Source organism: Colletes latitarsis, chromosome 5 (genome assembly GCF_051014445.1).
Source record: "Colletes latitarsis isolate SP2378_abdomen chromosome 5, iyColLati1, whole genome shotgun sequence".
In the NCBI taxonomy this organism is placed as follows: Eukaryota; Metazoa; Arthropoda; class Insecta; order Hymenoptera; family Colletidae; genus Colletes; species Colletes latitarsis.
The window spans coordinates 24236222-24254064 of NC_135138.1; the positions used below are offsets into that span (position 1 = coordinate 24236222).

Genomic DNA, 17843 nt, shown 5'->3' on the forward strand with positions numbered 1-17843 from the left:
GGCTGAAACATGTACGAATCGAAATGTTAAGTAAAAAGCAGTTCGTTCAAGATCGATAATTATTTGTTCCTACGTTTAAGAACAGTTTGCAACAATTCCTTGGCAAAAAGAGAGCCGCGGCCACGCATGGTGCGAGCGTTCGCCTACGAAGGTCGAGCGAAAGAAACAGGGGTGGGGGCAACGAATCTAGAGCCTATAGAACATAGTGACGAAGCTGTGTACAGAAGCGTTTCAAGCATAAGCTCGCAAGCGAATCGAAACTGAAAAAGGAAAAGAAAAAAAAAACATAAAGACGAAAGAAAAGGAATACAACGCAACGTGTGTACGACCAATGACGGAAGGCAAAAAGAGGCTCGTCCGAGGACGCGTTCGGCCCAGCAGATTGCATTGTGCTCCTCTGCGCCTCGACGAGTTGGCTAGTCTGTGTGTACGCGTGCACACATTTCGCGAAACACAGCGTGGATTAATGTGCACACGATCGTACAAGCGCACGCACGCACACACACACAAAGATAATAATACAATGTGTACGGCATCATAGTGATTTATAGCGACCAGAAGCGTACTGCACACACTGACAATGATACAGCTCATATAGGTGTTGTATTATACCTATAATGTAATGTAAATATAAGAAATATATATATGTATATCTATAGACACAGTATTCGTATAGTCTCGATCGTAGTCGCAACGTCGCACGAGCTATACTCTTCGTTTCTATACGATCGTCGGCTGGCCATAGGGAAACAAGGATTACAGGGCACGGTTTCGTCGTTAAATCGTTTCACGGACTCTCTTTGCCACTGTTTGCTCCCTTTTCATTAGTTTTTTTTTTTTTTTATCTTGGTTACTCGAGACGTCCGTCTGATAAATCGCGGTGTCCAGAATCTACGAGAATAGAGGGCGTGTGTGCCCTCTTTGCAGCGTCGTTCGCGCGAGATTCTTCGCCGATGCGCGGTAACTGTCACGAGGGGGAAAAAGGAGAAGGCGGATCGGAGAGAAATCGATGGGAAAATCGGCTTCTTTCCTCGTGGAAGTTTCTGCAGTCGGAGGTGAGGATAAGTTTCCGAGAAGACGATCACCGACAGGCCACTTTGATTCGTTCGTGGACGCGACTGTGAAAGGCAAAGGGAAGGAAAGTGTGTGTGTGTGTGGGGGAGGGGGGGGGCGGACGTCGTGGAGGCTCGCCAACGGATATAAAAATCGCGAGTCACGTCCCAGGTGACAGTGTCGACTTGATTTGGTTTCCGCACAGGGCTCAACACCTGGGGTCCAGTCTCGTACATTCAGCTCCAAACTCACATTCTGGATCTTGGTCGAGCGTCGTCGAGCTCCTTCCTCGATTTACGAGCTCCTCGAATCGAGCGAACAATTCCGGGAACGTGGAAATTCTCCTCAATTTTTCACAGAATCAAATCAACCGCCTTGTGTTTACGAAAGATCCTCCCCAATTCGAATAAAATTATTTTTAAAAAAGTGTAACCCACTGGCAAATCGTGGCGAGTGGACCTGTCAGAGCCAATGGCGGACGGAAGTCGATCCAGTTTCGCGCCAGTTTAAAACTGAATGCAGACACCGGAACAGATCCTTTGAATACTACAGGAGTATACGCAATACACAATACGCCATATGATTACGCTATATACGTTTCTTAAATATTGAGAAAGTAAGTATAAATATATATACATATATATATATGTATATGTATATATGTATAACATACGTGACGCTGTATACACGCTTATATACATACGTATACATCTGTACGTAGAAATCAGAAAAAGATACGTGTACGTCTACGCGTATATATGCGTGCCTCAACGTATGTGCGGCCTGCGGTGCTCGAATCGTGATTTGTCTATTTTTCTATTTTCTTTTTAAAATCCTCTTCGTAAATGAAACGCTATTGTCGCATAATTTTTGACGATATTGAGAATTCGAGATACAACCCGTTCATTTTTAGTTCATCGTAGATCTGCTCGATGGAGAGTCGCAGAAAGTGCTAGAGCAGCTCGCCATACGGTCGAACGCATTTTTCGGTGTCGTTTTCGCGTCTATTAACTTTGCTATTGACCTCTGGTCGCCTATTCGAGCACCGCGGGTAGGGCCATGCAACAAGAACATCGCAAATCGAATTAAACGAGTCAACCATAAACCATAAACGAAGTGGACAAGAATATATCTTGCGAAGACTGTGGAACGTAGCAAGGTTCCCTTGTAACAGTTCAGCCAACCAAACAGCTGTGACGAGCTATAAAAACGTAGGTTAGTAGGCCATCCGTGTAGTGTACCGTGTGTGTGGACGCGTGTCTCTCTGTGTACGATACGAGTTCGTGTACGTGTGCGAGAAATGTATGTATGCAGATATGTAGGGTGTGCACGTGCCAATATGCCCCTTGCTGCCAACATAAATATCGCGAGCCGCGATGCCTATGTGTCCCTCGGTGCACTTTTTCGCATTCGCTCGTCGAGAATTCCTCGAGATTTCGATGCATGCATGAAATACTACCGTACGGGCGGTTTATTTATCGTTATACTTTTTTTTTTCCCAGGGACCAGAACAGCCCCGTAACGATACTTTACGGCGAGACGTTGCGCCGCGTCCGCAGAGCGAATCTCGCCCAGCGGAACAATGGTAACGACATGAATATTCAGACTGAATGTTTATTAATCTTACGCGTGTCCCTTGATTGTTGTTCTTTCGAATTTCACGCCGGGATGCGGACCCATGAATATTTACGCGGCGATAGGACACACGCGCGCCGGTTAATCGCGAAACAAACAATCGGAAACAAGCGGCATAGTGGGATGAACGACGCGATCGGGAAAACTGATTCGTCGACGGGCGACACGATCGATCCGTGGATCCTTGGGAGACACTGATCGATCGGATCGCGCAACGCGAATGGTCGATTACGATTCGCGCGAAACAGAGAGCTTCGCGGGTAGTTACATGAGAACAGTGTGAAAGAAGAGGGCGGTAAACCCTATGGCACGAGCGACGGGAGGAAGAAAGAAAATGAATGATTCGGCACTGTCGATTGTGAGTTCTGTATGAGTTTGAGAATGCAAACTGTACCATCAACACTTCGGACACGGAGCTGATGCTGAGGACATACATGGTGACGCCGACCTCCACTGGCGGACCTGCAATCAAGAAAACCATCCGGCCTTGGTCGCTCTGATTATCCGCTAGTTTCAAAGTTTCCGTACATGTGACAGGTAGATTGTACGTGGATAACAACCGTAAGTTCGTGTCTTACCCCTGACTCACGGACACGAGGACGACACCTCTGAAAATAAAAGGCGAAAACACCCGACGAAACCTTCCGCGTACCAAACTGGTCCGCTTCTTTAACGTTCTCACGATGCCCGGTGCATTTTAAACGTGTTTAGAGGGTACACGAAAGTCAGGGGTAAAATGCAAGCGTACAAGTCGAAGAGAGCTCGCACCCTGCACGGAACCAAATCAACAGCACTCGTCGGCCACGTTGCTTTCCAAGCTAGAAGAATTATTCGTACTTGACTCGTTATAGATATATATATATAATCCTTAGCCATTATATATATACACCCATCACAGTCGCATGGCAAGGTGCATTACCTTACTTAACTATCGCCTTTTGTTTCGCTTTCTTTCATCTGCTCTTTTCTTGTTCTCTCTTGTTACTCTTTCCCATTGTACGTTTCCGTATCTTATTTTGCGGCGTCGTCGGCCATTCTAATTACATCGCACCATCTATACACGCGTGTCTCTACGTATTCTTGGGGACGCATCTGGTCCGTTTGTTTTGCCCCTCAGTTTTTCGTTCGATCCCTTCCCGTTTTACCTGTTTCCAATCCCTCGAGCGGCGTGCCGGTTCCCTTTCGTTTCGCAATCGCTAATCGTTTTTAAATTCTATACTCATTAAAAGAACAGATTCGATATCGCAAAATTGCTGTCATTGTCACTGCGATCGTCGATTCCGGACGAATCTTCTAGTCGTGATTGTCTTTGATATTTAACAATGAGCTATCGGACGGACGCGTTGTACATCGTTCGAGACACGTGGAACGGGGTCTTTCGTGTTCGAAAAAACGAACGTGTGATACGTGCGGTGTCAGACACAGGGGTTAGGGGGTGAAGGTAGTGTGGTAGTGATTGGTGGCGGTGGTTGGGGGGGGGGGGGGGCTGGGGCGACATGGGGTTTCGGGTGGAATAAAATATAGAATAATAATAATTGTAAGTGGTGGCAGGCGGGCAGCCCATCTCAGCAACCGCGGCATAGCAGCTAGCGTCTAAAAATGGTCTAACGGGACGGTCGTGCGTATGTAATATCCAAAATTGAACAAGATACTATTCTTCTACTAGAGAGGAAACAAAAGTGTTCGTTCGTTTTGTTGTATTGTCGGACAAAAGAGCAGACCACGCTTCAGACAGCATAGGCTAAAATAGTAACAAGCAGGAGACAGTGAGATATGTATTCGTCTACACTCGGAAAATATGTTAGATCGAGAATGATCAGGACCGTTTCGGTGTACAGATTCGCTGATCGCGAGAGATACGTTCAGAGACAGAGTGAAATAAAACAGAGAGAACGTGTGCCTTTCTATAACTATGCGTGTACAAATACAAACCATCCGCCGACTACGATTCACGGGACAGACTGTATCGGAGCGAGGTTCTACAGAATTTTGTTCGTTCCTTATTTTCTCTTTTCTTTTCTGAGTGTAGCCTACGAGTTGTGATCACTTTTATCGTTTCACACACGCGAAATAGTACTTTGTCCATTTTTGGTACCCTGTTATTCTGTTGAGTATTTCCGGTCGCCGCGTGTCGTGTAACGAGTGTCGATCCGTGTTCCATGCACGCGCACAATTATTCTACCATCAACACGCTACTATGGTAAGTAGGCGAATTCAGTATAACGCATCAAGCTGGTCAGGGCTCTTAACCGAGTCTGGTTCGTCTCGTTAGTTGCAAAGTTGCTCGGGTTAATCATATTCCTAATTTTAATCGTTTACGTGGGACTCTTAACCCCTTAACGTTCATGCCCGAGTCTGACTGCATTGAAAAACGATGTTTGTTTAATCTAATGGTTTAAGGGATGATAATATTTGTTTTCTTTCAAATTATACGTTGGATACAACATTGTAAGTAACAAAAACCGCATTTTTAGAAACAAATCCAATAGAGAAAACTGATCATTCTTGGTTAACCCGAAAAATATGAGCGTTAAGGGGTTAACAGTATTTTATGCGTAACCAAATACATTACCAAACGATTTATAACAGTTCGAACGCGATTTAAAAATTCATTTTTAGACGAATTTAAATAATACGACAAACAACGCAATTCTTAACATTACAATCATTGATATTTTATAAAACAGAACGATATACCTTCGTTATCACAGTATTCTAGCTGATGAAAAGATAAGTTTAATGAGTATGAAACTGCCCATTGGATGGCTTTTGAATTCTATTCATGATAAATCACTTTCGTATCGATTTAATACACCTCGAAAGATCTCATGAATATTAATTTCACTGTACTTATAAATGGATCATTCATTGTTTCTATTTCTTTATACTTCTTTTAATCCTGTACTACTTTGCTATACATTTGGATTGTACGATTGCAGTATCACACTTTGCATTTATTCGATACATTATCAAATCGTGATCCATATAATTTCCGACAAAACGTTTCTCTGTTTAATTACATTTTGAGTAGAATAAAACAGAAATTCAGGGCGTGTTGCCTAGTGTAACCACTTTAACTGATTTGTAAACTGTATATTGTATGAAAAAATGCTTCAAATGAAAGTCGTAAAGAATTCAAAAGAATATCGAATGCCGAGTAAAAAAGTATTAGAGTACGAGGTGAAAAGTCAATAATTACTGATATATTTTTAAAATATTTTTTGATGCAAATGACGCTCGAAACGTTCATTATCGTTAATACAAGTGTATAATAGGTTAATGAAAGTGATATGCATTTCAGTGCTTCTAAAATTATTAGCATTAGAAAGTAGAATGATACATTCACGCGTGACTTCAACAGTTGTTACTGGCACGCGATAAACTTCATTTTTTAAATTCCCTCGAAGGAAATAGTCTACAATATACAGGATGTTCATGCTATTACTAGCCAGCGATTTTTTCGAAAATTATTTTGATTAGAAAAAAATGAGAGTGGAACAAGTTTTACAGTTTTTTATGATCAATAGGATAGCATACATCAATTTTGCAAAAAGCGAAGGTGGCCTTCCATTTTTTAAATGGAATACTATATATATTTTTTTATGTCATATGAAAGTATGTGTCAAGCCAAGTTCATTCATGTATTATATGACATTCCATTTAAAAAATTGAAAATCACCTCCTCGCAAATTAATATAAATATGCAAAATTGATATATGCTATCCTATTGATCATAAAAAACTGTAAAACTTTTTCCACTCTGATTTTTTTCTAAGCACAACAGTTTTCGAAAAGACGGAGAACGAGTTAACCATATGAAGCTTCATTTACATTAGAAATTATTTTAAGAACAGATTATTATTTCTTTTCTTCTTACCTTGTATATTCTAATATATTTCACCTTAGCATTCGATACTATTTTATATTTTAAAAGAAAGTGACAAATGTTGTATTTAATAGATTTAAGGTGACGTCTACAACTCGATTAGAAAACAAGGTAACAGGGGATTAAATGTACTGTACGACTCCCGTGTGACCATGTGATGTTTCTTTGGAACTGTTTATAAGTAGGTTAAAGTGATTAAATTAAACGTGTTCTACCAATTGAAAGGCGAAGCACATTCATTTATGGTAATAGGAACAAGCTCTTCCAAAGTTATTGTACACATTCTGTACACTGGATCATGATTTTGCATGAATATTATTGCCGTAATCTATGGGACAGTACATTATCTAGATGGATTCCATCTGATTATAAATTATAATCCCGTGCAACTGAAAGTAACTCGTTCTATTTGAAATTCATTCGTAATTTTGTAATGTCAAACAAGGCTCTGTTTTATCGTTATATTTGCACTTTCAAAGTAAAAGACAATGTTCGTAAACGACCACTTTTTTAACTGTCGAGCAGAGTAATTTTTGCGTGACATTTATCTATATAATCCAAGAAATTAGAAAACAAGAGTCATTTAATCGATACGCGATAGAAAAGTTATAATAAACACGTCTGAATATTGAAATATTATTTCCCGTAAAATTCGTTTAATTAATCTAAGGCATATTTATTTTTTGTATACGACGAATTGTTACCAAAATAATTATTCAGGAAATTATACAAAAAGTTTGTAGAAAGTGTAGCAAAAAAAAGGAATCATAAAATTTTTGCAGTAGGAGAATACCAACCGCCAAGATGGCACCCGCGTTTATGGCGGAGAATGAATTTAGTTACTTTTCCGGAAAGTAACATTGTTGTGGAACACATACGTTTCAACTTTATCCATTTATGCAATAAGTACAAATTTGAGATCTTGTAAAATGTACGATGGCTGATAACGTAAAAGGAAAGTAACATTTTCAGAACATAATATTTTTTAGGTTATGTTATTATGAGGTTATATTTTGAATTAATAAAAAATGGAAAGAAACTGCAGAGAGAAAAGTTGAATGGTATGGTAATGTCTATTTTTCAATGACTTGATGTTTTCCTAAATGCAACGATACATATAAAAAGTGCAAATGCATTTTTTTCTTTAACAAAATAGTTATTTTTACGCAGATCGACTCTGCAGAATATTATGCGTATAAAAGTATATTATAGTTCAGTGTAAAAAATGATTAATATTTCATAACAATAAAAAGAAACAATGTGTAAAGTACTTAACGCGACCTTTGAACACCCTTAATCAAACATATGTACGTCTTAGCAAAAATTTCTCATAAAATATTAACTTTTTACAACATTATACCCTAATATTTTATATACAGAATATCCTGAAATGTCGATCTGGGTAAAAATGAATATGCGATTCCATAGAAAAAAATACACTTGTATTTTTTATGTGCATCGTTACACTTATGGAAAAAATAAAATCATACAGAAATAGACATAACAATTCCATTCGACCTTTCCTTTCATTATTTTGTTCTATTTCTTAGCAAATTTGGAATATAACTTCAGCTGTATGAATTTGTATAAACATTTGACTTATTTGATCTTATTTTCGAGTTATGGTCATATTTGTACTTCGATAATTTTGAATTACAAATTAAGCTGGTATAATTGATACTATTAAACTGTATACGATATTTACTAACTTTTTAGTTTCCTTTGTAAGATATTAAAAATAGTAGTGACCAAGTACAGTAATGCACAGATAATGAAATCTGTTACAGTAATATAACAGATGGCGATTTTATTTTAACGACTAGAGCTTCTCGACAAGGAAAGAAAATGAATATATCGAGAGTAAGTGACCACATACAGTAATTTACTCGTTTCGATAGATGGTCAATTTGATGGTCAATTTGCTGAATAATTATTTCAGAAACAAATCGTTGCATGAAGAAAGACAATGCCAAACACGAGTTACCTGAATTGTACACGGTGAAATATTTCCAGTTTCAGACACGTTCATCATAACTTTCCCTCCTATCCTACCACTATGTATATCGATGAAATAACTTTTGTTCCTTGGTTCTTCCGGATGTACTGTCTGCTAGAAGACTAACGAGGGTGTTTACATCCCCACTTTAGTTTATAGTCTACTAGATTTCTGTATCGTCGTATCATTGTCGCTACTGGTCGAGGACGGCGACGAAGATCAACAAGATGATCTCCGACGATAGCAACGCTAGTAGACTGTAAATTAAAGCGAGGATGTAAACACTCGTTAGCTTTCTTCTCGCGAACAAACAGTATTGTAGGGTCCTGTCGATGAGAGATGGGAAAGGAAAGGAGAGGGGAGCGTTTCGTTTCAAGTCTGCTAGTGGACTCGTCAGTAAGGCATCCTAGCAGACCCTGTCTGAGTCGACTAGATATTGAGTAGTCAGTCGAGGACCGGGAGTTTAGCTAACCCTGGAAAAATTTTTAATAAGAGATTCTAGAGGCCAAAATAAGACGAAAATCAAGAATACCAATTTGTTGATTGAAGCTTCGTTAAAAAGATATTAGCGTTTAAAGTTTACGACAGCCTTACAGTTTTGTGAGTGAGAACCACTAGGACCGACCTGTCGCGACGTACCGCGCGCCGAGATTGCCGTTCTACAGGCGGAACTTCAAACGTTAATAACTTTTTAACGAAGCCTCAATCAACAAATTAGTATTCTTGATTTTCGTCTTATTTTGGCCTCTAGAATCTCTCATTAGAATTTTTTCCAAGTATGGCTGAACACTCTGTATACAAATGGAAGGTTGATCGAGCACTTGCGAGAGGAACGGTCCCTCTGGTGGCAAATACGGGAGGCGATGGACCCCACAATACAGATGCAATGTCACTTAAAAATGTAGCTTCTCGAACTAGTATAAGAAATGGTCACTTTTGTGGCATCGGAAGCAACAGTGGTATTTCAAAGGCGTGCTCACCCCGAATAATGAAATTTGCATATTACATAGGTCGTTGGTTTGCACGCGGAAGAAAAATTCGATATAACGGTCCGCTGTGGTAACGAACGATCGCGCGTGGTTTCGGTTGATTGAAATTTCGTCGATTTAAGAGCGCCGATCTGTGTTCCAATGCACCGTGCCAAGAAATTGGACATCGAGCCGTGCCGAAGGAGCGTTCGAAGAGCGACGGTCCGATCGTAATCGTGTTACGCGATTGTCGCGATCCCAGGCGTCCTCGTGAAACGAAGAGCAGATCAAAGGAGCACACAGCCCGAGGCGATGCGGTTCTGAGCACGGCAACCGAACTAATTTCATCGACGAAGCGCCAATCGGTTCTCGACACGTACGAACGACCGACGAACAGCCCGACCCATCCGGACAGCCCTCGAACAAGTTTTCCTTTTCCCTCCGCGACAAAGTTCGATTAATCCTGCGAATTTCCTGCGGTCGGACGGCAATTAATCGATCATCTCCCGCGTGCTGCGAACCAATCGATCCCCGAGATATTGTTGTGCAATCGGGCAACTTACAAGATCAGAGAAGCAATCCGAAAGATTCTGCTCCGAACATGGATTCTACCCGTGCGAAGGAAAGCCGCTAAAACTACCCTTTTTCTTCGCGGCTTCTAGTTGTCGCGCGGTTGAAACGTTTAGTGTCACTACACCTCCATGGTGATATACAAGGGAAATCTACCTTTTATCCAGGTCATAGTTTTCAACATATAAGGGAGATAAAAGTTCATGGAAACATGGATTGAAAGTGTGAGATATAACTTTTTCGTAAGAGATTTTGTTCTCGAGAAATTAGATTTCGAAATTTCGTCGGGTCTTATGTGTTTAAGTACGACTCGATGCTGTATCCAATCATTAATCATTATTTCTATCTGTGTTTATGTTTGTAAACATTAATTGCGGTATGGTATTATCTGTTATTTACTGATTTTATAATCAACCGAAATGGATAATACCGTGTCAATGCAATGTTTAAAAATTCAAAAACAAGTAGAAATACAGCAAGCCTTGGATAACTGCGAGAAACACAGAAATCTCGCAGTTATAAAAGCATGGTTAATTTTCAGTTCCCAGAAAGACCCAAAAACTGAGCTACATTGTTCGGTAGAGCGTAGAAAAGGACAGCAAACGAAGGATAAATAAGAATAACTTAATGAGAAACTTATTAATTTCTTATTTTTTGCTAATGGGACCTTTACTAATATATTTATAAATTTTTCTGATTAAAATAAAACCAAACACGATATAACTTGGATCATATTTGAGTATTTAATGAGTGTACATTTAATTGTATTTAACACGATCTTATACTCTATCAGAATTAGGTTAAACACAAATTACATCGTGTTTGGGCTTATTTTAATCGGAAAACTCTCACAAATACATTGGTAAAAGTTTCATTAAAAAAAAAACAAAAATAAAAAAGTTTCATTTTTGCATCGTGTACTATACATGTACTGTCTCACCGGTATTCGAGCCCAGATCAGGTTAGACTACGCATTCCACTCGACATTGAGCTTCTGAGTGTGTCAACAGGAATCCCCTCTCAGTAGTAGAGGTGATTACTGCTCACTTATCCAAGCATTGCTGTAGTGCGTAATGATCAGACGCGTTACTCGAGTCGTACTCCATCGACTACATATCCGACGAATGTTCGAAATTCATTTTCTCGAAAACTACCACTTTGAATGAAATATTTTATTTCATATAATCGATTCATTTTTACACAAAGAATCACTTGTCTTCAGATGTACAGCAAGTTTTGGCTAACCTTGTGTAAAGACCACTTGCAAGGACACGAACTGTCCGACTTCGATTTTAATGTGCTTTTGCAGAATGATATTAGAGTGATCCCTTTTGCTGTATGTAAAATATTGGGTATTGATACTCAATATTTTTTAAGATATAAATAATTAAAGTGGGACAATTATGAGTTAGTATAACCCCATCTACTTACAAAATGTCTAGTAAAAAGTAATATTAATTGAGTTCATAAGTTTTTGTGTATTTCTGTATTGAAAGAAAACCAAGTAGGAGTTTATTGATGTTGCAATGCTGTAGCAATTAAGAGAATTGCCTTCACCAGACTCGAATAACGTTCATATACTACAGTGAATCTGTAAGTGACACTTATAAACAAATTAATCTATTTCATAACATACACAAAGACTTGCAAACTGAATTAATGTTATATTTCATGAGACATCCTGTGAATAGATGGGGTTATGCAGAACTTCTAATTGTCCCACTTTAATTATTTATGTCTTAAAAAGTATTGGATATCTACATCTAATATTTTGCATATACCAAAAGGGATCGTTCTACTATCATTATGTAAAAGCACGTTAAAATCGAAGTCGGATAGTTCGTATCCTTCCCATGACAGTTGTAGATCTCTCTAGAGAATTCAATCTAACACTCGATACATTAAGATCTAATCACTATAATTCTGCTGTGTCTCTTACTAGAGTGAAAATAATAAAAGGCCAACTTGTAGTGATCCCATTCTATTAAAGATGTAGATCACTTTTCGTGGTATTGTCCATGAACAAATAATCACAGATACAGGGTGTTCAAAAAGGTTGGGACCGAACTTATACTACGTGTTACTCAGGTCAAACACATAACAAAAGTTCATATAAACTTATGTTCGAAAATACTTTATTGAAAAAATACAAGCTTGTAAAAATACTTATGATTTATTGTGGTAATTATAAGAAATGTTCGAAAATTCCATCCTCTTGTAAGAATGTAGAATTTCATTCGTCGAATTAGTGATTTTCGAACTTTTTTAAATACTCCATCTGCATTAAAAATAACAATAAATGTATCTTGAATACATTCGTGATCGAACATTTCTTATAACTAGCATAATAAATCATAGATATTTTTAAAAGTTTATATCTTTCCAATAAAGCATTTTCGGACATAAATTTGTATTAACTTTTTTTATGTGTCTTTTTATGTATTGAGTAACACGTAGTATGAGCTTGGTCCCAACCTTTTTAGACACCCTGTATATTATGATTTCCAAATTAGCACAAAACAGTTGGATACCTTCATGCAATATATCAAATTTTTTAACAGATCCAAATATAAGGGCTTTCAAAATATTTGATTATTGTATTATAAATAATATTAGACTAGAAGGATATTTTTTAATAGGTATGAGTTGATGAATACTTAAATCTTTAGTTTTATTCAAACCATTTAATAATATAATGAAAACGGAAAAACTGTAAATTTAATTTTTGATATTACACATACGTATACCAATGGACCCGTATGGAATTTAAGGTTTATTAAAAAGCAGACGTGGTCCTAAAACCTACCAAAACGTAACCCAAATACGATGCATGAATTACTGTAAAATAACAATGTTAACAGCTTCGATACATTGGAAGTTTATAAAAGTTTATCACTTCGTTGAATACATTATTATCTATATTGCAGGGTGAACCGTGTAACTTGATTTATTTAATTCTTTCTGTTACTAATGGTCCGGTAAAAATGATTTTGTCTAGTATAACATGGTTTAGGAAGAGCTTTAAGAAGAGTATGTTAAATTTTTTGTTAACTGTTATTTTCTATTTCTTCTTGATAACATGCGAAATAACGTGTGAAATCCTTTCAACTAAAAATTCTTAACGTTTTTTTTTTGTTTAAATAGAAAAATATATATTTGTTGTGTTGCTTGTCGAATTCGTCTTAATATCCAAAGAACGATAAGTGTGATAAAAAAAATGTGTTTCTTAATATATAAATCATGTTATACTAGGCAAAAATCACTTTTAACAGAGCACGAGTAATAAATCAAGCTGATCAAGTTATATGGTTCACCCTGTATATGTATACGTATATATCATGTAGTTTTAAAAATGAATATTAACATACGTAACTCGTACACAAGTGTTTCTGATACAATTACATTATTCTGTCAATAGATCAGAGGTATTTAAAAGTTTCAATAATTTAACAATACAATGATTAAGATATTTTTATTAAATACGTACCATTTTATTTTCATATTGAATTCTAATGTATACAGTCGTTTCACGATAAGTATCTTTCAGATAAGAACAAACCATTGTCAAAAACTTCGCAATATTGGAGTTTATAATAAATTATATATCATACAGAGTGTCCAGAAAGGTTGAAACAAAACTTATATTACGGATTATTGAGGTCAAAAGGATGAAAAAAACATTCATATAAACTTATGTTCACATATGCTTTATTGGAAAGGTATTTAAGATTTATTGTGGCAGTTTAAAATGCATTTACTATCATTCCCAATTCAGTTGGAATATTTGAAAGAGTTCGATAATCGACAAATGGAAGCCTGTATTCTTGCAGAGGCAGGAATTTTCGAACATTTCTTATAACTGCCATAACAAGTCATAAATATCGTTAAAACTTTATATCTTTTCAATAAAGCATTCTCCGACATAAGTTTGAAAACATTTGACCTCAGAAATACGTAGTATAAGTTTGGTCTCAACTTTTTTGGAGACCCTGTATATTCTGCGTATTCTGGCGTGTTCATCATTATATATAATTTAAATAAAATGAGTAAATTATTGATTATTTATTCTGTAATTAATTTTCAAAATGTAATTATATGTATTTAATAAAGAAGACTTTGTCTATTTGGTTGATAAATTATTTGTAACTTTAAATTGAAGAATTATTCTTACATCATAGCACTTGACACGAATAGGTTAAAAGATACTTTGTTCGTTAAACTGTTACATTATTTAAACCGTAAATACTGCTATTAGCAGAAGATTATTCTCATATCAAAAACTCAGAATTTATTATGGAAATGCAATGATATAGCATAATAAATTATTCATTGGATTTATATTCTTTTATAAACTTTAAATGCTGTGTAGCTGTTGATAGAACATTGATATTTCATACTTAGTTGTATTTAGGTTAGGCTAGGCTGTAATTAATTAAATATCCAAAATGTGATACTTAACATGCTCACCTTGAATAATTCGTAAATTATACGTTGTGTAAAAAATTGTTACGTAGAACAGTTACACGGTTTAGAATAATGAAGGGAGGAAATCTTTGGACGACATATAAAATCTTTTTCTTTAAAATTAGTAGAGAGGTGAAGGTCGACTTCGATTTTTTAAATAGAACGTACAATTTTGTATGTCATAACTCGATTGAGTACCAAAATTTGTTGTGAGTTAACTTGTATTAATCTTTAATTGTCCTAAACTTAATAGCATTTATACGTAAACACTGCTGTTCGATAGAAATCTTTTCTAATTAAGTCTTTATAAAATATAAAGATTGATTCTTTGATCTGTATGCGAGACAGATTTTCCAGAAACGAAATTAATATTCCTTTAACTATTTTGTTTAGGGACAAAAGATTAATTAATATTTTTTTTGCTCTAAATTCGATACTCGATCAAGTCGAGACAGAGAAAATAAAATATTCTATTTCAAAAATAAAAATTGATCTTTAAATCTCTGAAATCTTTGTATCTAAAACAGAAATCATACCTCAGCCAATAATCGTACTGAACCTACGCAACTTTTGTACGTTGTGTTGTACAAATAAAGTGTTATAAGAAACGAATGAAGACATTAACTTCATTTGTTTATAATTAACTGAACCAGGGGCAGCTTATCTTTCTATATGCAACAAATTCTTTTTGGGCAACCTTAGATTTGTTTTAAATGTTAATATTTTTTTTTGTAGATAGTTCAGGCATTGCTAAGCACACAGATAGTGCAAAATACTTTTAATAATTTTAATTTTTCGCTTCTATAACTATACAAAACAATACAAAAGAAATAATTTATGTAATTGTTATTTAGTTTGACAAAAACTATCCAAGTAAGAACCTACCTTATTCCTTCTAAGTCACCTCGACAAAAATTTATTTTTATGAAAAGAAAGTCCATCCTGGATCATTTAGTAAAAGAAAAAAACAAAAAGTCGACATCTTTACTGGTTTCTGAGAAATACAATTTGTAACGCTTTATTTGTACCACGTGGTACTTGTCATACAACGCAAAATTTGCAAGATACTCAAAATAAGAACTATTATGATGTTTCCAGAATTAATATTGTAAACAGCTTCTGCCAGATAACACAATAAATATATTGTATATACAGATGATAAGTATCTTTGATGTGAGTCAATATTTTGTCAACAGTTCAACAAATTTTATTTAACACTTTGACTGCCACGTCACCCATATATGGGGGACAGAACTTTTAACAATGGAACTAAAAGAATTAATTCTCAAGTTGAAATGTTAAAGAAAATAAATTTGAATAGGCTTCATAAATTTTAACGAAGTTACGAAAGTAAGTACTACAAGTTTTAAGTTATGTAGTTTACAATTGTTTAAAGATTATACATACAAAGGTATTGAAAAGCAATTAGACGTACTTAATAAACAATCTGTTGATCGGTGATTTATTTTAATAATACTATCTAGCATTTCATCCGCACGACAACTAGAAACTTGAAGAGAGGGAGTTAGGGGTACATTTGGTGTGTCATAATTCCCCACAAACAGAATTAATTATTGGACTTCTGCGTAGACGCGTCGAGAGTCTCCTTTGAGGGCTGAGATATTCCGTGACGTTTCTGAGGGCTCGAGATCCCGGGGCTAAACATCGTTTCCGGGTGGTTTCGCAGGCAGAGAAGAAAAATATTGGAAAAATAACGGGTCTTCAATTTCTCGCGAATATCGTACCAGCGGAATGGAACACAAAGAAACATCGAGACTGTGGGAACTCGGTGCGTTCCTGTGCGCGTGCATGCATCGAGAACAAGTGTGCTCGCGTGTGTCTGTTATATTGTTTGTATACGTTTTCGAGTCCCTCTTGCATATATATTTCTCTGTTGCGTGTATGTGTGCGTGTTTGTGCATTGTGTCGTATGTACATTAGATTGTGGTAGTAACGATCGACGGTGATCGTTCTTTCAAATACACGGGCACTAAGAAGTGGTTGCTCAGGTAAACGGGTGGGGGATGTTTTTAGTCAAACGATTGGAATGATCAGTAATCGATTTTCAGCGTAATGACTGAGTAAGACCTAGAGGTAGTACCATTTTCACTTCGGATAGCGAGCTGATACTCAAGACGTACATGGTGACGCCCACCTCGACAGGAGGACCTGAAATCGAAGGTTAGTCAGACTGAGTCGGCCGTTTCCGGCCGCGGACATGTTACACGATAGGGTGACTATGGCTTTTTTGTTCATTGATCATCGAATTATCATTAACATTCGCATTACTCTCTAAATACATTTTTTTTTTTTTGCTTTTCTTTTCGTTTTTCGTGAATTTACTGTGAGTGTAGAATGTTAGGGGTTTTCTTTTTTTTTATCGTATCGCTACGCCGGATGGATCGCTGAAAGTGATAACTGCTCTCAATTAGAGGACCACCGGTTATGGTTCTTTTTTCGTTACGTGTGCTTGGTTATACGTATCGTTTCGCAACTACAACGATTCTTCGCGGCAGTGCTGAAACATTGATCGTCGCACGGCAGAATCGAGTCTCGGTTTCGTTCGAGTCCAAATATTCACCGCTGGATGTATTGTAGAAGCTTACACTATTATTGTTTGTTACTTTACGTTCCACAAGTATTGATATTAGGAAATATTTCTGGATGACAGTGTCCTAATTATAGAACACGTTGTAACACAAGAAAAATAATTATTTTTCACGAAAAAAGTTTAATAAAATACGTTTGAATGTAAGATATAAACAATAATCATCAATATTAAGAATACAATCATTTGGTGTTTTGTGATGAATCATATTTAAATGATGAATCATTCAAAAACAATTCCTAGGAGAAAAAAAAACAAAGAGAGAAATGATGTTCATTTGTGGAAACAAACATTAAATCCAAATATTTCTGTCCTTTGCAATGAATAATTGCAAAATCAGTTTAAATATTCGTCACTAAACGCGAAGATCTATTTTGTACTAGTAAAATATGAGTCAAGATCATTAAACTAAGAAGTTGGTCAAATTGTTAATCGTGTTTGAGATTTGGTCCATCAGATAAAAGCCTCACTAATGAATCCAACTAGCAGATTTATGATCTGTGCTTCTGAAGTTTGCAAAATGATCTTGGAAGCATATTTATATTTTCAATAAATACTGTACTTGTTTTGTTTTCCTTGTTCATATATTGTACGAGGTACTATGTGAAAAAACTATATTTTTTGGAAATAAATAAGTAAAAGGTTCTGAAGGCGTTTTAAAGG

At 36.4% G+C, this 17843-nt stretch overlaps 1 protein-coding gene across 12 annotated transcripts in view; it reads right to left on the reverse strand.

The window, feature by feature from the left end:
- Positions 1-17843, reverse strand: part of Rdl (Resistant to dieldrin) — a 334093-nt gene that overhangs the window by 139292 nt on the left and 176958 nt on the right. For 9 of the 12 annotated variants that reach the window (XM_076765720.1, XM_076765716.1, XM_076765715.1 and 6 more), the window contains exon 3: positions 16674-16741. In XM_076765720.1, the coding sequence (XP_076621835.1) occupies positions 16674-16741 (68 nt within the window). Of the gene's footprint in view, positions 1-3082; positions 3151-16673; positions 16742-17843 lie in introns of all 12 variants that reach the window. The other 3 variants (XM_076765717.1, XM_076765712.1, XM_076765708.1) reach the window with 1 other exon arrangement.